Consider the following 23,821-nt stretch of genomic DNA (forward strand, 5'->3'; position numbering starts at 1 on the left):
CCTACGGCCTCCTCCACGTCTCCTGATGTACTGGCCTGTCTCCTGGTAGCGCCTCCGTGCTCTGAACACTACGCTGACAGACACAGCAAACCTTCTTGCCACAGCTCGCATTGATGTCCCATCCTGGATGAGCTGCACTACCTGAGGCACTTGTGTGGGTTGTAGACTCAGTCTCATGCTACCACTAGAGTGAAAGCACCGCCAGCATTCAAAAGTGACAAAAACATCAGCCAGGAAGCATAGGAACTGAGAAGTGGTCTGTGGTCACCACCTGCAGAACCACTCCTTTATTGGGGGTGTCTTGCTAATTGCCTATAATTTCCACCTGTCGTCTGTTCCATTTGCACAACAGTTTGTGAAATTTATTGTCAATCAGTGTTGCTTCCTAAGCAGACAGTTTGATTTCACAGAAGTGTGATTGACTTGGAGTTACATTGTGTTGTTTAAGTGGTCCCTTTATTTTTTTGAGCAGTGTATATATACACACACAAAAATATCGGTTTCCTGACCTTTCATGCATCTCTCAGGATATGTCAGATACTTCAGAGCAAACATCACTTAGAATTTTTGGGGACTGTTGTTCCATGTTGTGAATCTGTTATTCAATGCGTTTGAATGGGCAGTAAGGCCAAATAAAATGTATAAAATTATTTTAATACTTAAAAGGTGTTTTAATTCAAAATCAAATAGCAAAATGATCATTGGTATGACCTTCTTAAAACAATTCCATATATGCTAGCAGAACCCCCACAGCTTAGACTGTAACGGATTTTAACAAACATCTATACTTAAATGAACAAGCACCATCAGATTTCTCTCCCCAAGTGATTGCCTAAAATGTTCTAATTCCTTATGAGTAAGTACTTCAGTTTGCATATACTGTGGTTTTCTAGTAGGAGAGTGCATATTAGTGTAGTAGTCTTAGTGATGAATTACTATATGTGATCCAATTGCCCCACACACACAACAAAGTAATAAGGTTGATATATAATCTTTCTTTTGGTGTTTTTCAGAGTCAGTAGAAAGGCCTCTTTAGTGTCCTAAGATTTCATAACTGTGACCTTAAAAGCCTACCGTCTAAGCTGTTAGTGTCTTAATGGCCATTCATTAATTGTTTATGGTTCAATGAACAAGCAAGGGAAAGGGTGTTTAAACCCTTTACAATGAAGATCTGCAAAGTTACTTGGATTTTTCCAATTATCCATTTAAGACAGGGTCCTGAAAAGTGACATTTATTTTTTTGCTGAGTTTATTTATATTTCGTACTGCTCAAAGTTGACTTACCTCGTAGAGCCCTTCGAAGAAGCTGTTCTTGTCCTCTGCACTCCAGGACTCCCACTGTCTCCGGGGTCTCTTTTGGCTGCCCACCGGCTCTTCCTTGACCCCGGGTCCTTGGCCTCTAGGGGCCGCCTTACCCGAGGGCCCCATAGAGCCTGACGTGGAGCCGGAGTGACCAGCTGACACTTGGTGAGAGGGACCATTCTCTGACCCTGTGTGAAAAAGGGAAAGAAGGTGAGGAAAAGTACAATTAACATAAATACAAATGCAACCAATCACATGCGCCGAATACAACAGATGTTGACCTTACCGTGAAATGCTGATTTACAAGCCCTTAACCAACAATGTCATCAATAAAATACAATTGTGTTTGTTGTCTGTAGCTTATTCCTGCCCATATCATAACCCCACCATGGGGCACTCAGCAAACCGCTCACCCACATGACACCATCCACACTGTCTGCCATCTGCCAGGTAGTTGAAACAGGAATTTATCCATTTAGAGCACACTTCTCCAGCGTGCCAGTGGCAATCGAATGGGAGCATTTGCCCACTGAAGTCAGTTACGACGCCGAACTTCGGTCATGGTGAGAACGACGAGTATGCAAGACAAGCTTCCCTGAGATGGTTTGTGACAGTTTGTGTGCTCAGTCCCCTCCTGTACTCTCTGTTCACTCATGACTGCATAGCCAGGTATGATTCCAACACCATCATTAAGTTTGCCGATGACACAACAGTGATCACTGACAACGATGAGACAGCCTATAGGGAGGAGGTCAGAGACCTGGCTGTGTGGTGCAAGGACAACAACCCCTCCCTCAACGTGATCAAGAGAAAGGAGATGATTGTGGACTGCAGGAAAAGGAGGACTGAGCACACCCCCATTCTCATTGACTGGGCTGTAGTGGAACAGGTTGAGCGCTTCAAGTTCCTTGGTGTCCACATCAACAAACTATCATGGTCCAAAACACACCAAGAGTCATGGAGAGGACACGACAAAGCCTACTACCCTCAGGAGACTGAAAAGATTTGGCATGGGTCCTCAGATCCTCAAAAGGATATTATACAGCTGCACCATCGAGAGCATCACCGCCTGGCATGGCAACTACTCGGCCTCCGACCACAAGGAACTACAGAGGGTAGTGCGTACGGCCCAGTACATCACAGGGTCCAAGCATCCTGCAATCTAGGACCTCTATACCAGGCAGTGTGCCATGTCAGAGGAAGGCCCTAAAAATTGCCAAAGACTCCAGCCACCCTAGTCATAGATTGTTCGCTCTACTACCGCACGGCAAGCGGTACCCGAGTGCCAATTATAAGTTCTAAAGGCTTCTTAACAGCTTCTACCCCCAAACCATAAGACTACTGAACAGCTAATCAAAGGGCTACCCAGACCCCTCTTTTACACTGCTGCTCCTCTGTTTATTATCTATGCATAGTTACTAACACTACCAACATGTACATGTTACCTCAATTACCCAGTGCCCCAGCACATTGACTCTGTACCGGTACCCCATGTATATAGCCTTGCTTGTTATTTTATTGCTGCTGTTTAATTATTTGTGACTTTAAAATTATATATTTTTTTACTTAACCCTTAATAAAAAATAATACATCTTAAAAATTCTTAAAGCATTGTTGGTTAAGGGCTAGTAAGCATTTCACTCAAAGACCTGTTGTATTCGGCGCATGTGACAAATAAAATGAGAGAGACCAATAGCTTAAAAAACAACAACACTTAGAATATCTGTTTTAGCACAAACAGTCAGACTGAGGCCTGTGTGTCACATACAACATCATTGTCCTACAAAAACACACCACAGAAACCCTCTCCTCGTGGCTGAAGTGCTGGCAAAGTGAGGCAGCAGGAAAACAAGTCTGTTCCATTTGCCAGGCCTGCAACGAGGAGTGGAGCGAAGTTCCAAAAACAACACTCATGGCTGGCTTGGAGCAACACTGGCCTTCACCTCACAATGTGCAGGTCAGGGGGGACAGACACAACCCAATCCTCAGAGTGAGCACTGCTTCTAAAAATAATATGTTGAGTCATAATTAGTACTGAGTTGAGTATTCCAATAACGCAAAATTAGCATTTAATAAAATATTAATTCATGCTGACAACTCAGAGTTATCCTATATGAGCTCCCTCTCATAAGCAATAATATGGGATGGCCTCGCAACTTGAATGCAGTTAATGATGGTTTCCAGGCTCCTGCCTAGAAACAATTAATGTTTCCGTTTTGTTTAGATAGTGCCAGCATAAACGCAATATCCTGCATTCTAAACACTGACCATATTCAACCATCATCAATGGATTAGAAAAAGTAGCTAAGTCCACTACCAACGGGGAAAAGAGGGATGGGGTACTCCTGTAACACAGACGAACATGTGACCCCCAAGCACAAACACTTTCACAGCATACCTTTCGATTTTGCCCCGCTGTGACCATTGATAGTTGGGGCGATGGAATCCTTCCGGATTCGTTTGCTCGGCGGTCGAACGCTGGATCTCAAAAAATGATGCTGGTCGTGATTCGGTGGGGTGGGTGTTGTCGAGGACGGGGGCTGTCGGCTCGAGCAAGGTCCAGATTGGTTCGATACGGAGGCGGTAATAACCGGTGCTGAACTGGAGCAGCCCGTAGTTGAAGGATTAAGAATTTCCACTTCGTCTCTCTTTGTACTACGCTCCTCGCTCCCCTGATCTCCGCTCTCCTCCTCGTCACAACCTTCAAGCTTTCTGCCCGAATTATTCGGGCCATCGACACCGATGCCGTCTCTCAGCCCAACTGTCATCCTGGCAAAACACAATCAACACACATGATTGAAATTTAAAAGACATCACAACGTAAATCAACTTAAAAAAGACGACGTTCTCTCTCTCAACATGGCCGCCGCTGTTTGTTTCAAATCCCCTCTCACCGTCCCATCGAAACACGAAAATTGGGTCTGTGTTTTCATTTACATTTTGAAAGCCAAAATATGAATATACATTGCTCGTGTGTTTGTGTTAGTTATCTTAAACTTCTAACAGTTTACATGGTTTTATTTTTATCCGAAATTCAAATACGAGCGCCCCTGAGTTTAGCGCCCGCTGAAACGACAACGTAAAACCTTTCGATACATTCGACCTCTATTTAAAGTGCTTCTTTATCAGACAAGTTTACCCATTTTCATGCTCTTCGACAGCAGATGATGTCTTCTTTCTTTTCACCATCGAACTGACGGTTTTTGTATGCAACAGTATATACAATTGGGCATATTCAAAGCACGAACAGGGTCTAGCCGCGACTGTCTTCTCCTCGCTCAAGCTTCGACTGAATTGAACTCTCTGCGCAGCTCAACTGTTCACTATCTGAGTACCACAATATATTACTCAATTTATTGCCTTAAACAAAGTGAATATTATCGGTATAGGCTGAAATATTTGACCAAAAATGTAACTATATAACACTTTAAACGCTAAAAGTAAGCTGAATAATAAGCTAGCTGGTTTTAGTTATTACAGCCACAAAAGAGCAGAGAACGCTCGCAGTCTCAACTTTGCTTATCACTACGTCATCATCACCAGAATTGTTTTCATCATTAAGATGTTCGACGACATTATGTTAACTGCATCAAAAAGTTGTTTCTGATATTAACAACGGATACCTTATACATCATATTAAATAAAGTACACTTGGAGAAACTAACCACAAGCATTCGAATCAATAGAATACTATGAGTGTTCAACTACAATAATGTCATACCATACACATATAGATCGAACACTACATTTAACGTCTCTTTAATTTGCAAGTAACATATTACTTCTAAAATAATGACACGCACGGACACAGGTGTTTCATCCTTTTTATGATTCACCCATCTCCAAATATTTTGAGGGCAGGAACATTACTACTGTGCCTACACCTATAAAACAACTGGCACGTCTCACATATACAATAATAAGTATTTGAAATACATTCACATTAAGGGAAACAAGACACAAACAATAATGTCGTATTACTGTCAGATGTGTGCTCTAATCACGATTGTCCAACCTAATGTGAGCAAACTCTTGTCAAACTAAAATTTTCCTGCAGAAGTATAGCAGTAGCTAATTGATTGATTGCTTTATTTTGTAGTTACTATCCTCACCTCCTCAGATGATAAATCAGTAGACAGAATCAGCTGTTATCTTTCCTCTTGTAACCCGTGTCATTTCGATAGGTACATTTTAGGAGGAGCGGGTTACACACTCCAAAAAGCAGCTGCACGGGTGCTAGCTACTAGCTAACATTAGATAGCTAAGTTTTTTTGTCCACGTTTGCTAGCGATGTGCGGCCAAAACCCAGCCAACTAACGTTACTTACTTACGTTATTTTAGCAAACAAATAGTATCCAGCACAAATTCACACGACATTATGCACAGTATTGAATTCAGTTTTAGTGAGATATAGAATTTTAGCAATTCATAAATTACCTTTTCTTGAGTTTAGTGTTCACGTCTTCATAAGAAAACGTTGCAAGCTAAACTAACTCCGATTGACAGTCCCTCTCTTGCACAAGCACGCCCACTTCAACTCGAAAACAAACCTCCTGATTGGTCAGTTGAGGGAGAAAGACATATGATTGACATCCAAGAACTCAAATTGTTGATGAGAAGCATGATGCAAATGAACCAATTGGATATCACAATCTTCATACGTTGTTGAGTGAGCAGGGAGTTATTTTACATTCGCCCGGGTTAAACCGGGCCAAAACATGTGACGACGTCGGGCGAAAGCAGGGAGGAGTGCCCTTCTCAAATCGAACAGTAATCTGCACCATTCGGTCATTTTGACAAGGTGCAACGTCAAAAAATCCTAAAATAAACGTTTGCATTTTCTCGCTAGTTTTCATTGGGAAGACAGATTAAACGTTTTTATCAAAAGCAATCCCTTTCGCATTGGAACATCCAGAATCCATGGTTGCCATTGGAGCCGTGAGGTCGCCAAGGCAGAAAGCTCTAAATATTGTACATATTTTAATCGTTTTAGGTGTTTTTTGACGGAATCTTTTTAAATAAACTCTTATTTTGCCAGCTATGTTTTGATTGATTGATCCACAACAGTGCAAGGCTGTGAAGTCAGTTATTTTACCAACTGTCCTGGCTTCTGACTTGTTTCCCCCCTGCTCAACCGTTCATCTGAGCCTCAGTCAGAAGAGACGTGGACCCAGTGGGGACTGTCACCTGCCTCTGCTCTGTGGATGGCCGTGGAAGATCTTCTAGACAAAAATGTCAAATGGGCTCACTGAAATGTTTTGTTGTTTTACGAGCTACTTTGAGATTCTTGCTGTAATTCAAAGCGCTATACAAATTACCACACATGCTTAATTGAGCCGACTTCGCTGTCGCCGGACAGAGCCCGGAACCTACTAGTTCAAGCCCGGGAGGCAGCCCGGTTCCAAATCGAATGCAATCAACTTTTTGTCAGTGCATAACAACGCCTACACGGGCACCCGGGTGAGATTCATCGAACCCCTTCATCTGCAAGGTTGGGTATAGAAATGGGCCATATAAATATAATCTAGTCTAGATAGATAGATAGATAGATATATAAATAGATAGATAGATAGATAGGATAGATAGATAGATAGATGATTTGACATGCGCCACCAATTTACTATCAAGTCAAGGGGTTTTATTGGCATGGGAAACATATGTTTACCTTGTCAAAGCAAGTGAAAGACATAAAATAAACAACATTTAAATGAAAACTGCATACCTGGAACCGTTTCAACTTTTAATGTTGGTTCGTTTTCCAGTTATAAATGCCGCTCAAAGACCAGGCCATTCCAGGCGAGTAAAACCTCGTGCACCCTATTTGACAGACATGCGGAAAGCCAAATCACAATTGAAAGAGGGCGTTATAGCCTTAGTAATTTAACCAATGAAATTAGTCATACCTTTAGACTGATAATGTTTTTGACCATTGAGGCTCTTCCCATTGCTGGCTCATCCTATCGAGTGGGAGGGGGCTTTGCCCGGTTTCTGAAAGGCAACAAAACTTTTTTTAAATTGAGCTAGCTACGACATCTATCTCCCCCACACGAAGACAGCCATCACAATGACTTCGACGAACATGTTTTCAGGACTCGATAATGGCGCAAAGCCAAGTTCAAGGTAACATGGAATTGCACCCACAGGTTTTATTTGCAGCAGGCAAAATTCAAGCAACTAGCTAATGTTAGCTATGATGTTTTTGAAAACTACCGTATGTTCATTGGCCGCGAGCCCGCAAGCAATGTAGCTTGCTAGATGACACTGATGAGAGTAACGTTAACTATTTATAAGACAAGTTAGTGATAAAATATTAAGTTTTGTCAGTACTTAACTTTTAGTCTGGTACGGGTAGTTAGCTTCTATGGGCTTTGGTCCCGACGTAGCAGGGCGAGGTTTTTTGGGGGCTGCGGAAATGGAAGCTCGGGGAATATTTTTTTTTTTTTTTTTGCAGCGTAGCCAGCTAAATATATTTGACGCTCATTGTTCTGTTGCTTGCATTTTCAAAATGGGCACGATCACACACACACAGTTTACAATAACCTATTTCTAAACAGTTTGGGTAATTGGCTATATTTCACTTTTTTTTTTTTCAACTATGATTGTTTAGCCCCACTGTGAACTTTTCAAGAACAGCCAGCTAACTGGCTAAATGTGACTTTTAAACAGTACTTAAGTCAGTAGGCCTATGTAGCCTGCAGTCATACTGTGGTACAATTGTTTCTCACAAACAATCGGAACATTGTTTCAATATTATAACTTTTCTCGCAGCTCTGATATATAAAGATTTATTGAGGCCTTGCTCACAATTCATTCTGGCAGCAAACAATATACTGTATTTGAGGCTCTTGATCATATCTTTGATCATTACACTGGTGAGGAGGAGAGAGTGGTTGTTAAACTTTGACACAAAGTAGTCTGTGATAAATAGTACTATGTTTCATCTGAGTATTTGTTATAGTCAACTATCCATACATTATGCTTTTCTAAACTCAAACGAGTCATTTGAGCTCAGGTCAATGAGGCCTAAAGGCCATACATGGCAAATAGAACTTCAAAACCTGTAATGTTCACAAGAACTTAATTTGATAAAGATTTAACACAACATTCGGTGATAATGTATGGATTTTTACGGATTTATGATCAGCTATAATGAGGTGGTCATTTTGGACCGGGGACACAGAATTATTTAACATGAAACTAACACAACAGGAGGGTTGAATAAGAAGTTGTGCATGCAGCATATTCTATTCCTAGATTTTGCTATATGCGCCTTTTTGTTATGGTACATTCTCCATTAAAAAAAGAAACACTGTTTTTATTGAACATTTGAAACATACAATGTACTTGCAGTGAAGCCGCTCAATAACTACATCATACCAGTCATCCAACAGATTCCCACTCAGAGCGACACACAGACGCATCCAGGGTCAATGCCCTGCTCAAGGGCATGTTGACCAATCTCCCACCAGGCTAAAAAAAAAACGTGAACCCGAACCCTCCAAGATCCCCCCCCCCCTCCCCCCCAGGAAGAAAATATAAATAAAATACAGTTAATTCCACCCCCCCCCCCCCCCCCCCCCAATGCACCAACAACCAAGGGAATGAACTAAAAAGGAAAGGACAAAAGAAAACAATTACTTTTTTTTTTTAACAAAGGACATTAAGGACAACTGAAATCATAACCGCAATGCCAACTGTATACATTTGTGTGCATGTCTGGCGCTATTACATGTATGTGTGTGTTGTATGTGTTTATTTGAATGAGTGTGTGTATATTAGAGGTCGACCGATTAATCGGAATGGCCGATTTAATTAGGGCCGATTTTTCAAGTTTTCATAACAATTGGAAATGGCTATTTTTGGACACCAATTTGGCGGATTTTTTAAAATATATTATATATATTTATTTATTTTATATATATATATGTATGTATGTATATGTGTATATATATGAACACATTCTTATTTTCAATGACGGCCTAGGAACAGTGGGTTAACTGCCTCGCTCAGGGGCAGAAGGACAGATTTTCACCTTGCATCCCCGAGCTGACAATCTTGCAACCTTAGTTAACTAGTCCAATGCAATAACGACCTGCCTCTCTCTCGTTGCACTCCACAAGGAGACTGCCTGTTACGCGAATGCAGTAAGCCAAGGTAAGTTGCTAGCTAGTTAACGTGTTCACGCTACACGTTCCCCAAGGGCACCCCCCCACCCCCTCAACTCAAAAAGTGGCGCACAGAATTCAATAATATTCTTAGAAATATTTAACCTCCACACATTAACTAGTCCAATAGCTCAAATGAAAGATAGTCACCTTGTTCATCTACCCAGCGAGTCAGATTTCGCGGGATTTGCACAACTAAACGCTCTACTGATAGAAGACATCTCGCGGAAGACATAGAAACAGATCCCAGATCCATAGCTGGTTGGGAAGGGTGGGGGCGATGACATCAAAGTTGGCCCAACTTTCCTGATGAGAAAACTCATTTGGGAGATTGGCTGCCCTGTGAGTTCTGCTATACATACAGACATAATTCAAACGGTTTTAGAAGCTTTAGAGTGTTTTCTATTCAATAATTATTATTATATGCATATATTAGCAATTTTGGACAGATTTTCTTTTTCAGTTTACTATGGGCACGCAATTCATCCAAAGGGGGCAGTATTGTCCAGAGCCACATATCTTATAAAAAACTATCAATCAATCATAATCACTAGTTAACTACACATGGTTGATGATATTATCTAGCGTGTCCTGCGTTGCATATATTCTGACTAAGCATACAAGTATCTGACTGAGCGGTGGTAGGCAGAAGTTAGGCGCATAAACATTCATTCAAACAGGGCTTTTAGGCATTTTGCCAGCAGCTCTTCGTTGTGCGTCAAGCATTGCGCCGTTTATGACTTCAAGCTTATCAAACTCCCGAGATGAGGCTGGTGTAACCAAAGTGAAATGGCTAGCTAGTTAGCGCGCGCTAATAGCGTTTCAAACGTCACTCGCTCTGAGCCTTGGAATGGTTGTTCCCCTTGCTTTGCATGGGTAACGCTGCTTCGCTGGTGGTCGTTGTGTTGCTGTTTCGAGCCCAGGGAGGAGCGAAAAGAGGGACGGAAGCTATGCTGTTACACTGGAAATACTAAAGTACCTATAAGAACATCCAATAGTCAAAGGTATATGAAATACAAATGGTATAGAGGGAAATAGTCCTATAATAACTACAACCTAAAACTTCTCACCTGGGAATATTGAAGACTTGTGTTAAAAGGAACCACCAGCTTTCATATGTTCTCATGTTCTGAGCAAGGAACTTAAACATTAGCTTTTTTACATGGCACATATTGTACTTTTACTTTCTTCTCCAACACTTTGTTTTTGCATTATTTAAACCAAATTGAACATGTTTCATTATTTACTTGAGGCTAAATTGATTTTATTGATGTGTTATATTAAGTTAAAATAAGTGTTCATTCAGTATTGTTGCAATTGTCATTATTACAAATACAGCGGGGGAAAAATCGGCCGATTAATCGGCTTTGGCTTTTTTGGTCCTCCAATAATCGGTATCGGCGTTGAAAAAACATAATCGGTCGACCTCTCGTGTGTATGCATGTGAACAAACACCTGCACGGCATCAGCCTCAGGCAAACTGGCATTAGTTCTAAAAACACTGCCACTTCGTGTCATTCAAATGTACTTATTAGTATGTTTTATTTTTTTTTGTACTTTTATCTTTGACCATCATTCTATCTCTCACACAGCAACTTCACTCCCTCTTGTCTCCAATTCCATATATCAGCCCTCAGCCATTCTATCTATCTCTGCTGGCCACCCACGTTTGGGTTTCTACGCAACACATCTTTCAATTATGCTGTGATGTTTAACGTACAATCTATCTAATCGAATAGAATCCACAGATTGCGAGTTAAAGATAAATACTTTTACTAAGAGTATTAGTAATTGACTGACCCGGTCTCTCCAGATCTCCTAACAGTACTATTTTTAGGGTCAAGTTTAGATCAATGCTATGCATTTTCAGCCATTCCTTAACCTGAGACCAGAAACAGGCTACCTGAGGGCAATACAAAAATAAATGGTCTATTGATTCTGTATCCTCCCTCACCACAAAATCTGCAGAGCTTTGATGATTTTATGCCCCAAATATTCAACATTTATTTGGTGGCAAGAATTCTCTATAATAATTTTGGCTGAAAAGCACGAAGTCTTGAAACTTGAGTTTTTATATATCAACACATACCATGGAATCGGTACATCAACAATCACTTCCCAACTATTTTGCAATCTGTTTGGCACAGTTGTCAACATCCTGGTCCTCAATTGAAACTTGAATACGTTCCTATTTATGCTATTTTTATTCCTCTGCCAGTTTTGATCCTTTATATTGGGCAGACAGACCAGTTCCCTACCTCCTCCCGCTGCCACCCACCGGCAATGCTGTAATCAATTGGTTGTACTCTTGGATTGAGCAGACCTTTACGTACAATTCTGCTAACTCCATAAAGGCTTCTTTTTTTTAAACAATGGATGAGCTTTTCGTAATCTACTTGAGAACCATTTGGGGTTCAAATAAATCTTTTGAATGAGTGAAGCTTTTAGAGAGGGGTTTAGTGATTTTATATTTAATCATCTCAACCCACCCTATTTATACTCATTAAAACTGACTATCCTACCGATCCTCGACTTCGGCGATGTCATCTACAAAATTGCTTCCAACACTCTTCTCAGCAAACTGGATGCAGTTTATCACAGTGCCATCCGTTTTGTCACTAAAGCACCTTATACTACCCACCACTGCGACTTGTATGCTCTAGTCGGCTGGCCCTCGCTACATATTCGTCGCAAGACCCACTGGCTCCAGGTCGTCTACAAGGCCATGCTAGGTAAAGCTCCGCCTTATCTCAGTTCACTGGTCACGATGGCAACACCCATCCGTAGCACGCGCTCCAGCAGGTGTATCTCACTGATCATCCCTAAAGCCAACACCTCATTCGGCCGCCTTTCGTTCCAGTACTCTGCTGCCTGTGACTGGAACGAATTGCAAAAATCGCTGAAGTTGGAGACCTTTATCTCCCTCACCAACTTCAAACATCAGCTATCTGAGCAGCTAACCGATCGCTGCAGCTGTACATAATCTATTGGTAAATAGCCCACCCATTTTCACCTACCTCATCCCCACAGTTTTTATTTATTTACTTTTCTGCTCTTTTGCACACAATATCTCTACCTGTACATGATTATTTATCAATCCAGTGTTAATCTGCAATATTGTAATTATTCGCCTACCTCCTCATGCCTTTTGCACACATTGTATATAGACTCCCCTTTTTTTTTCCTACTGTGTTATTGACTTGTTAATTGTTTACTCCATGTGTAACTCTGTGTTGTCTGTTCACACTGCTATGCTTTATCTTGGCCAGGTCGCAGTTGTAAATGAGAACTTGTTCTCAACTAGCCTACCTGGTTAAATAAAGGTGAAATTAAAAAAAATATATAGATAGGCACGTTTTATTTTGTCTGGTTTAGCGTCCCAGATAAAGCGAAATATTTTTTGCTCGTGATTTGAAAAACTAATTATCAGAAGTAGGCAGTGCCATAAGTGAGTAAACTGAGATACAGTGGGGCAAAAAGGTATTTAGTCAGCCACCAATTGTGCAAGTTCTCCCACTTAAAAAGATGAGAGGCCTGTAATTTTCATCATAGGTACACTTCAACTATGACAGACAAAATGAGAGAAAAAATCCAGAAAATCACATTGTAGGATTTTTAATGAATTTATTTGCAAATTATGGTGGAAAATAAGGAGAGTTAATCAGGGCAATTTTTCATAAATAGACAGGTATTCATATTCTCCATGGTTGCAGGATCTTGTCTATTGTCACAAGTTTTCTATTGAAATTCATTGTGGAGAGCTTTTTTCTATCTTTTGTGATATGAATACCGAGAATGTCTACTTCACCATCAGCCCATTTTATAGGTAATATTGTACACTTAACAAAATTAGGTTTTAGTCCAGAGAGTACATAAAAGTCATCTAGATCTTTAATGAGACATTGCAGGGATCTAGCTTGCGGACTTAATACATGGACACCTTTGTTTTTAAGCTTTGGCTTTGTAATCCCCAATTTTGTTATTGGATCTGATTTTAATAGCTAGCATTTCAATGGCCATAACGAATAGATATGGTGACAGCGGACACCGTTGTTTAACTTCTTGAAACTCCCCATCCCGGATCCGGGATCGTGACTAAAGCCTCAGGCTCATTAGCATAACGCAACGTTAACGATTTCTGAAAATCGCAAATAAAATTAAAATAATGCGTCTGCTCTCAAGCTTAGCCTTTTCTTAACAACACTGTCATCTCAGATTTTCAAAATATGCTTTTGAACCATAGAAATTGACTAATTTGTGTAAGAGTATTCAAAGCTAGCATAGCATTTTGAGTAGCATGTAGCACGCAACATTTTCACAAAAACCAGATAACCAAATAAATAAAATCATTTACCTTTGAAGAGCTTCTGATGTTTTCAATGAGGAGACTCTCAGTTACATACCAAATGTGCAGTGTTTCCTGAAAGCGTCTGTGTGTAGGAGAAATCGTTCCGTTTTCTACATTGCGTCTGGCTACCGAAACGAACCGAAAATGCAGTCACCTACAACGTCAAACTTTTTCCGGATTAACTACATAATATCGACCGAAACATGGCAAACGTTGTTTGGAATCAGTCCTCAAGGTGTTTTTTCACATATCTCTTCATGCAGTTCGTGGAAGCTTGCTTTACTCTCTGTATCGCATGGAAAAATACTGGCAGGTGACTTTTGCGCACCAATTTCGGCGCAGGACACCGGGCGGACACGTGGTAAATGTGGTCTCTTATGGTCAATCTTCCAATGATCTGCCCACAAATACGTCACAATGCTGCAGACACCTTGGGGAAACGACAGAAAGGGTTGACTCACTCCTCTTGCGTTCACAGCCATATAAGGAGACCATGGAAAACAGAGCCTCAAAAATCCTTGTCATTTCCTGGATGCCATCTCATCTTGGTTTTGCCTGAAGCTCACGTTATAGGGCACGCACAGAGAAGATCTTTGTATTTCTGGACACGTCAGAGTGTTTTCTTTCGAACGGTAGCAATTATATGCATAGTCGAGCATCTTTTTGTGACAAAATATCTTGTTTAAAACGGGAACGTTTTTCATCCAAAAATGAAATAGCGCCCCCAGAGCATCAACAGGTTAACTCCTCTTGACGATTCAAAACTCTGAGAAGTAGCCATTATTTACTATTTTACACCTGGGGTTGCTATACATTATTTTTACCCATTTTATAAGAGAATTACCAAAATTGAAAAAATCCAGGCATTTCTAAATATAATCTAGTCTTACTTTATTAAATGCCTTTTCAAAATCTGCTATAAATACCATTCCTGGCTTCTTATGTTTCATGATGTTCTATTATTTCTAGTAGTTGTAGTATTTTTGCATCACAACATTGAAGTGTAAGGGGCCTCCAGTTTTTTAGACTGGGGCTTTATATTTGCCATCTGGGTCTTGTTTTAATAATAGAGAAATCAGACCTTCCTGCTGAGTACCTGACAGACTACCATTTCTATAGGAGTAGTTAAAACAATCTAACAACTGAGCTTTTAGTATATCAAAAAATGCTTGATATACCTCTATGCCATCAAGCCCTGGGGTTTTTCCAGACTGAAAGGATTTAAAAGTTCTTCCTCTGTAATTTGGCCTTCGCATCTTTCTGTACATTTGTTAATTTTCCATTTTTTTATATTATTTGGAAAGAACTCCTTACCATAATCGTCATTGTGGGAGAGGATGAGACGGAAAAGAGAACATCTGTCTAAAATAATTAGCTTCCTCTTTTAAAATATCATTCAGAGAATCATAGTCGACTCTGTCTTCAGTAACTAGTTTCTACAAATTATTTTTGTTAGCGTTCCTGTATTGGAGATTAGGGTAGAATTTAGCATTTTTCTCCATATTCCATCCAGTTTGCATTATTTTTGTAATAGATAGTTCTTGAATAAGTTTCTCAAGTTCTTTTTGTTTTTCCTCTAACTTACTTTGTATCTCTGTAGTATTGTTTTTATTGCTATCTACCTGTGCTATTAGTTCATGGATTTCCCTTGTTAGTCTTGTCTCTTTAGCCAGAAACTGTTTTGTTATTATTGATGAATATTGAATGACCCCTGAAGGTACATTTTAAAGGTATCCCAAACAATAAAGGGATTTTCTGAACCTATATTATACTGGAAAATTTCAGTTCTGTCTTCCACAGAACCCAAACCGGCTGCGCGCATTCGTGATCGTGCATAAATGTATTTTTTTCCACCTACACCAAATGCGATCACGACACGCAGGTTAAAATATCAAAACAAACTCTGAACCAATTACATTCATTTGGGGACAGGTCAAAAAGCATTAAACATGAATGGTAATTTAGCTAGTTAGCTTGCACTTGCTAGCTATTTTGTCCTATTTAGCTAGCTTGCTGTTGCTAGCTAATTTGTCCTAAGATATAAACATTGAGTTGTTATTTTACCTGAAATTCACAAGGTCCTCTACAATTAGTCCACACATAAAACGGTCAACCGAATTGTTTCTAGTCATCTCCTTCCATGCCTTTTCATCTTTGAACTTAAATGGTGATTGGCATCTACACTTTCATAGTATTACCACAACAACCGTCAAAACAGTTAGTCTTTCAATCACCCACGTAGGTACAACCAATGAGTAGATGCCATGTGGGTACCTACTTCTATAAACCAATGAGGAGGTGGGAGAGGCAGGACTTGCAGCTCGATCTGTGTCAGAAATGGGACTGACTTCTATTTTAGCCCTTGGCAATGCAGACGCTCGTTGGTGAGCGCGAGCAGTGTGTGTGCAATAATTGAATAACATGGATTTCTACAGTTATTTTGCAGCGCACGCGACGTGTCCGGTCTGGTCAGCATGTTAGTTAAAAATAAGTTGTCCTCCGGTAAACTTTGATTACATTTCCAATTTGAGCTCCATTCCTCTGCTTTTGATCAGCTCCTTTTGTTGGTAGTGTTTAAATTTCAAATGGAAACGTGCATGCAGCTGGAGATTACGCAATAATTTCGACGGAGGACACCTGGAAAATGTAGTCTCTTATGGTCAATCTTCCAATGATATGCCTACAAATGTGTCACAATGCTGCAGACACCTTGAGGAAACGACAGAAAGTGTAGACTCATTCCTGGCGCATTCACAGCCATATAAGGAGACATTGGAACACAGCGCATTCAAAGTCTGGGGCATTTCCTGTTTTGAAATTTCATCTTGGTTTCGCCTGTAGCATTAGTTCTGGGGCACTCACAGATAATATCTTTGCAGTTTTGGAAACGTCAGTGTTTTCTTTCCGACGCTGTCAATTATATGCATAGTCGAGCATCTTTTCGTGACATATCTTGTTTAAAACGGGAACGTTTTTCATCCAAAAATGAAATACTGCCCCCAGAGTTTCAAGAGGTTAATGAGTCGATGATAAGACGACGGCAACAGCAGCGTGAGGAACTGACTCAGTGCAAAAAGACAACAAAAGCTTTCAGAGGGAAGAAAAGCAGATGGCCCAAAGTATTTGCAGCCACTCGACGTCAGTGTAAATCGTGCATTTAAGGTGGCGCTCCGTGTTCAGTGGGAGGCTTGGATGACAAGTGGGGAGAAATCCTTCACTAAAACGGGCCGCAGGCGAAGAGCATCTTATGGACAAGTCTGCCAGTGGGTCCTGACAGCGTGGAGCATTGTCAAAAAATCCACTATCATCAACGGGTTTCAAAAGGCTGGACTGCTGCGTGTTGAAGGGGCAGAATGAGAACCAACATGATTCTGATGTTTTCTTTTCAGAGTCTTGCGTCCCCCCGGTGGTGGCTCCAGTGACCTGTTCGGTGGCTACGAGGAAGAAGCAGCTGCGTCGAGACGGCCCCACAAGATGGCCTCCAACCTTTTCGCCCCGCCAGAGCCCCAGGGTGTCATCAGACGAACCAACCCCCCAGGTGAGAAATCAAAGGCCCCTTACTGTGCATACAAATTCCCTTTTCACACTACTGGGCTGAATTGATCCAATCTGCTTTGCACTTGCCTGGTTATGGTTCCAGTCTGGTGGCAGTCTGTTCTTTAAGTCATTAATACAAAAGAAAGTTTACGCATCCACCATAGATGCTGGAACCATGATAGAAAGGACTATGTGAAGGGAAAATATCTGAGCCAAGAAAGTACAGTTCATGTCAGCACAATAGTGGAAAGGGAAGATTATTCCTACAAGTCGAGAGGGCTCCCTGGTCCTGGAGCTGTCAGAGCCTTTTCAGGTCTATGTGGTGTGAAAACTGCCACTAAGGTGCTACGTTAGCCATTTTTAGGTTCAGAAAAGGAGACATTGAGTGTGAATTTATTCACAAGATCTTCCCCAAAACCTGTGTGTGTGTATTGAAAAGGGCAACAGGTCATTTATTATGTGGTCACTTCAGTGTCACAAGACTCAACCAGCCAAATAAAATTGAAATATGTCACATACCCATGTTTGCCAGATGTTATTGCGGGTGTAGCGAAATGCTTGTTTCTAGCTCCAGCAGTGCAGTAATATCTAACCATTCACAACAATGCACACAACCTAAAAGAATGGAATAAAGGAATATATAAATATTAGGATGAGCAATGTCAGTGGCATAAACCAAAATACAGAAGAATATAATACAGTATATACATATGAGATGACTAAAGCAAAAATATGTAAATATTTTTAGTGACTAGTTTACCATCATTAACCTCTAGGGTATCTGGCCAACATCCAGTGATATTGCAGAGCGGCAAATTCAAATACAGAAATTATCATTATGAAAATTCAGGAAACAAAACATATTTTACGTAGGTTTAAAGATTAACTTCTTGTTAATCCAACCACGGTGTCAGATTTATAAAATGCTTTTCGGCGAAAGCATACCTAGCCCAGAACGTAGCCCAGTTGACAAATTATTACAACCGTAACCAGCCAAGCAGAAGCGTTACAAAACTCAGAAATGGAGAGAAATTGAATTCCTTACCTTTGATCTTCATATGGTGGAACTCAGAAGAAGACATTCACTTACTCAATAAATGTTCCTTTTGTTCGCTGAAGTCTCTTTATATCCCAAAACACAACCAAAACAGAGGTTTTCTTCAGTTATCCACGGGCTCAAACACTGACAAAAGATCCAAATTGTATCTGTAAAGTTCATAGAAACATGTCAAACGATGTTTATATTCAATCCTCAGGTTGTTTTTAGCCTAAATTATCTATAATATTTCAACCGGACAATAACGCCTTCAATATAAAAGGTAAACAAGAAATGCACTCTCTCGGGATTGCGCATGAAAAAGCTCTGCGACACGGTAGGGTCCACTCATTCAGACTGGTCTTACTCTCTCATTTATAAGAATACAAGCCTGAAACCATTTCTAAAGACTGACTTCTAGTGGAAGGCATAGGAACTGCAAATTTAGTCCTAAGTCAATGGATACTGTAATGGCATTGAATGGAAAACTACAAAACCAACAACAAAAGAATACTTCCTGTATGGATTTTTCTCAGGTTTTCGCCTGCCAAATCAGTTCTGATATACTCACACTATTTTAACAGTTTTGGAAACTTTTGTGTTTTCTATCCAAATCTACCAGTTATATGCATATCATATCTTCTGGGCCCAAGTAGCAGGCGGGTTAATTTGGGCATGCTTTTCATCGAAAATTCCGAAGGCTGCCCCCTACCCGAGAGGTTAAAGTAGTCAGTGATTTTAAGTCTATGTATATGGGGCAGCAGCCTCTAATTTGCAGGGTTACGTAACCGGGTGGAAGCCGCCTAGTGATGGTTATTTAAGTTTGATGGCCTTGAGAATGAAGTTGTTTTTCAGTCTCTCAATCCCAGCTTTGATGCATGCTGCCCCCTACAGACCTTGCCTCCTGGATGATAGCGGTGTGAACAGGCAGTGGCTCGGGTAGTGGTTGTCCTTGATGTTCTTTTTGGCCTTCCTGTGACATCAGGTGGTATAGGTGTCCTGGAGGGCAGGTAGTTCGCCCCCGGTGATGTGTTGGGCAGACTGCGCCACCCTCTGGAGAGCCCTGCGGTTGTGGACGGTGCAGTTGCCAAACCAGGCTGTGATACAGCCCCACAGAAGGCTCTCAATTGTGCATCTGGAAAAATGTGAGGGTTTTAGGTGCCAAGCTGGTTCTTCAGCCTCCTGAGGTTGAAGAGGCACTGTTGCGCCTTTTTCACCACACTGTCTGTGTGGGTGGACCATTTCAAATTGTCAGTTGTGTACGCCGAGGAACTATTCTAGCCTAGTATCGATCAGTGTTAGGCCATTGTCATTCCATGCAGTGAAATAACTGAATGCTTAAGAGCCACAGCCCAACCTATTTGTTGTTGAGTCCAGTGTAGGATTACACCCTGACCAGGGTTTCTGTTAGCCGGTAAATGCTGTCTTTTGGCAAAAAAAAGAAACAAGTGAAAAGCCAATAAATGAAATGGTTGCCAGCCAAATTGTCAGAATTTTCAAAAAGAATCCATTGCAAAACAATATTGATTATCCCCGTTTATAGTGTTCACACCGAGATGGAATTATTTCTCCAAAACAGTATAGATGGCCTCAAGATCACTCCTTCTTGAGGACAAAGTAACGAGGCTGATGCTCATCACAAGCTGCTCCAAGGAGTTGGACAGTTTTGACTTCCCAACAGCAGCGGCTAACTTTGAGCAGGCCACGGTCTGCCACAAATGCAAGTAAATTAAATTGAATTTGTATTTTTCAGGCCCGGTCTTAGCAGTTCTGCTGCCGCCCTAGGCAAGATCAACATACACTACATATGCTGTCGTATAGTATAAAGATTTGGAATGGATTGATAGACTAGAGTAATGATGTCTATCATGCACAGTTGGTGTATTTAAATTGAGCATATTCAGTAGCACTTGGAAGCGAAACATCGTTACAGGCTAATTTCTATTCTGTTAAGATTAATTACAATCTAAATGTGATTTTGAGTATAGTGGGTGGATGCCCTAATGCGGTACACACTGGATGCATATGGACATCCAGTAAATTAAAATCTCTGCTGCAAAAATGTTCCCGATGGAACCCGCGACCGAGATTTTCATTAGTTAAAAGAAGTTTGGACCAGATGTAATCTAATGACATCACATGACTGGATCAATATGTCTAAATTGAGGCCAAGGTTCAGATGGTTAAATTTAAAATGTTATCATGAGTTTCTATTGTTTCTCTGCACATCGAGCTGGTTGGCTTCCAGCTTTCAGCCCTTCTGCCTCTGAGGTAGAATGTTCTAGAAATAATTATGACAGCACACACCCAGATATTCAAATGTTACTGTGAAATGTATTGTTTGTCAGTCCAGGCTGTGCAACAAGCTCTTCACAATAATCATAGCTGTAGCATAGTTAAAGTAGGACTGAGCTTTGTGTGTGTGGATGTTGAGGTTTGTGGCCTGGTTCAATTTGGTTGGAGTCGTCATGTTGCAAGTAATGGGTCAGATAAGAGGTTTGAGTATTGAAAATTCAATTGAAATGTTAATCGCAAAAAAAGTGGTTGGAGTGTAGAGATTTGACTTGTTCGTCGTTTTCCTCAATGCCTTCAATAATCTGCACTTTTTAATGTAAGATGTAGACAGAGCCATTTCACCAGGTAAAATTCCTGGTGAATGTAAAAAAAAATATATAATATTTGACTCGCTGTCCTTAATGCAGGAGGTAAAAGCAGTGGGATATTTGGTTCTCCAGATGCCCCAGCCGAGCAACGGAGACCCGTACCCTCAGGCGGCAACACCAGCAACATATTCGGGGGGTTAGAGAGCGCCCCTCCCTCGGTCAAAGCCCATTCCAACAAGCCAAAGGTAATCCAGACCACCCTTATCCCCCTTGTCTCTCCCATTCCAAATTACTAATGGTTATGGATTGCTAATTTACACAATGTGTAGGCTATATTGACATGTTATCTCTATTATTCCCAGGACAATATTTCTGTTGGTGAAAGTCCCATGCCCATACCCGAGCCCCCAGGTGAGTTTGACACTGATAATGTGTTATGGCTAACACTTTACAGCCCGCTGTCAACCGGGCAGTTACTAGAAATTACTTGTTGACCGAGCTAATAATAATGACCTAATAATTGCATAGTAATTAATTACACATCGGTTTCTTTAAGATGCATTGACACCAAGTCTAATGTACCAGGTAAATCTCTCTTGGTTTCATCTTTTTCTCTTTTCCGTTTTGCTCTCAGCTCCTCTGCCAAAGGTGAGCCTGGCCAAGGAGGTGAAGGAAGAGAACGTTGCCTCCCCTCCCCCACACCCACCAAAGTAGCAGTGGAACCTGTACCTGCTCCCTTGGCCAAGAAGCCAGAGCCAGAGGCCTCCCTCAGTGAGCTCTCACTGAAGGACCACGAGCCCCACCTCGGCCCCCGCCCCCGATCCCACAACAAGGTCCTTAACCCCCCAGGAGGGAAGTCGAGCGTGGTCTTCTACTGAACCAGCTCCTCCATCCCATCTATTCATGTATGCATCCCAAAAGGCACTCTATTCCCTATATAAGTAACCCTTGTCCGAGCCAGAACGGATCTCTTGTTTCTGTTGCGTGAGGCTGCTTGATGTACAAGTACATCCCCTGGACAGGACACTAGTTTATGGGCCCTGGTCATAATTTGTGGACTGTATAGGAACAGGGTGCCATTTGGGGCACAACCTATGCCCACTATCATTCTCTGTTCTCTTAATTTTCCCTATTCACTCTGTCCTTCCCTCCCTGTTCATTTTATTTTCCGTGGCTATCAAGCTGGAAGAAAATTCTCAACAATCATTTTTACAGGCTAAATTCCTGTCCAATCATTCAAAATGGTTAAATTTCTCTTTCATTGCAAGGGTTCTATTTCTTGCTGTAAATGTTTTTTTATTACATGGTTTTGAATGTTGTGTTGATTACAAGGGCAGGATGAGTTCATTTAGTCAGTTATACCAAAAACATTTATAATGAAATTATAAATTCCATTTAGAATTCAGTGTATTTGTGTCGGCATTGAGACCGCTGTTGCCCATGCACATGGTTGTCATAGTGTAAGCCCTTAAGTGATCACAATCACTCTTTACTGTTACTTTGTTGACAATAACACATATCCCAATATTATGTTCATTCTGTCCTCCATTTCATCCCACTCCTTTTCTCTCTCTCCTCTAATAATCAAACCTATCTTGAGTCTCTGGAGCCAGAAACAAACTCTTGTGCAGGGAGAAAAAAGCAAAAAATCGACTAACTAGTGAGTGCAAAGCAAAGAGCCACAGGCAGTACCCATTATGTATTGCCCACCCCCAAAGTTCTTGTTGTTCGGAATAAATTCCATTATGATTTTATATATCGCCCATGCAAATGGCCGAATGTATTGTATGTTGTGGTTGTTTCCTGCTCTGTTACCATTGCTTGCTGTTATCAGAGGATGGTGTCCACTCGGAGGCCTCTATGTTTTAAATTAAAACGGCTGCTGTACACAAGTGAACTCTGGAATAGTACATGACCGGGCAAAATACGGGTGGGGACTTGGAGACGTTAAGTCACCCCTAGCCAACCACACACCGCACCACGTTCCAGGCTGCCTACGTAGCAGTTGCACACCAAATCTTACCACGCCTGGATAAGCCTTTTAATGTAATGTCAGTAACCAGTATGACTAGTTTCTCGTCAACTTATACACCTTTTAATTTACACTTTGGTTCAGCATATATTTGGAGGGTGTTAGCTTTTGGCCTAGCCCGGATAACAGATTCAACCGATTTTCATGCGAATAATTCAAAATGTGCATAAAAACAATATTTGCATGTTCTCACGATGTTTCTATCAAATTGACTTGTTGTGGATAAAAGACTGTGTGTGATGTCGTACTGCACATAAATATTTATTTTGCAATTAAAATCCCATGTACTGAATAAAAAATAAGTTAAATGGGATCTACTTTACTTGCATAAAAAGGTGGAAACCTGGTTAGTAGCGACATCAACCGACTAGATGGCGCGGTATTAAATTGATTTGTGTTGTGTGGCCGGTTTGCAGGCAGTCTGGAACGCAAAAGGTCTCCTGGTGCCATCTTAACCCCTGAGTGTTGGAGTGTTGGCAGGCAAAGTTCACAGCAGAGGAAAAGCAAAAAGAACCTGTGTATTGCAATAAAACTTATTTTCTGACTGATGTCTTTTGTCTATTTTGCTGTTTCCAGGGCTTAGTTATTGGCTGTGTCAATATATTGATTAAATCATGGAATCGTGAATCATCTCAATTTGCAATTTCAGCATAGTGTTGGTGCACAATAGCAAAGGTTTTGCAGTGAAAAACTAGTTATTGGATAAGTTCAGGTGGTCCCTCCCTGTTTTGGCCCATTTTTCTTTCTGGTGTTTAGTGAATACAACCCAGATGAATACGTTGGGAGGGTTCATCCTCT

General features: G+C 41.0%; 2 protein-coding genes across 2 annotated transcripts in view; one reads left to right on the plus strand and one right to left on the minus strand.

Moving 5' to 3' along the window:
- Positions 1–4,604, minus strand: part of cramp1 (cramped chromatin regulator homolog 1) — a 51,898-nt gene extending 47,294 nt beyond the window's left edge. Inside the window, 3 exon segments of the mRNA XM_064988904.1 lie at positions 1,285–1,490; positions 3,701–4,071; positions 4,442–4,604. Coding sequence (XP_064844976.1) covers positions 1,285–1,490; positions 3,701–4,071; positions 4,442–4,491 — 627 coding nt within the window. The 5' untranslated portion in view covers positions 4,492–4,604.
- A 2,668-nt stretch (positions 4,605–7,272) lies between these two features.
- jpt2 (Jupiter microtubule associated homolog 2) lies at positions 7,273–23,567 on the plus strand. The gene is given in 6 exon segments (XM_064988906.1): positions 7,273–7,422; positions 17,205–17,353; positions 21,091–21,236; positions 21,354–21,402; positions 21,626–21,681; positions 21,684–23,567. Coding segments are annotated over 6 exon segments (642 nt in total). The 5' UTR covers positions 7,273–7,366; the 3' UTR covers positions 21,870–23,567.
- The last annotated feature ends 254 nt before the right edge of the window (positions 23,568–23,821 follow it).

Source organism: Oncorhynchus masou, chromosome 15 (assembly GCF_036934945.1).
Source record: "Oncorhynchus masou masou isolate Uvic2021 chromosome 15, UVic_Omas_1.1, whole genome shotgun sequence".
NCBI lineage: Eukaryota > Metazoa > Chordata > Actinopteri > Salmoniformes > Salmonidae > Oncorhynchus > Oncorhynchus masou.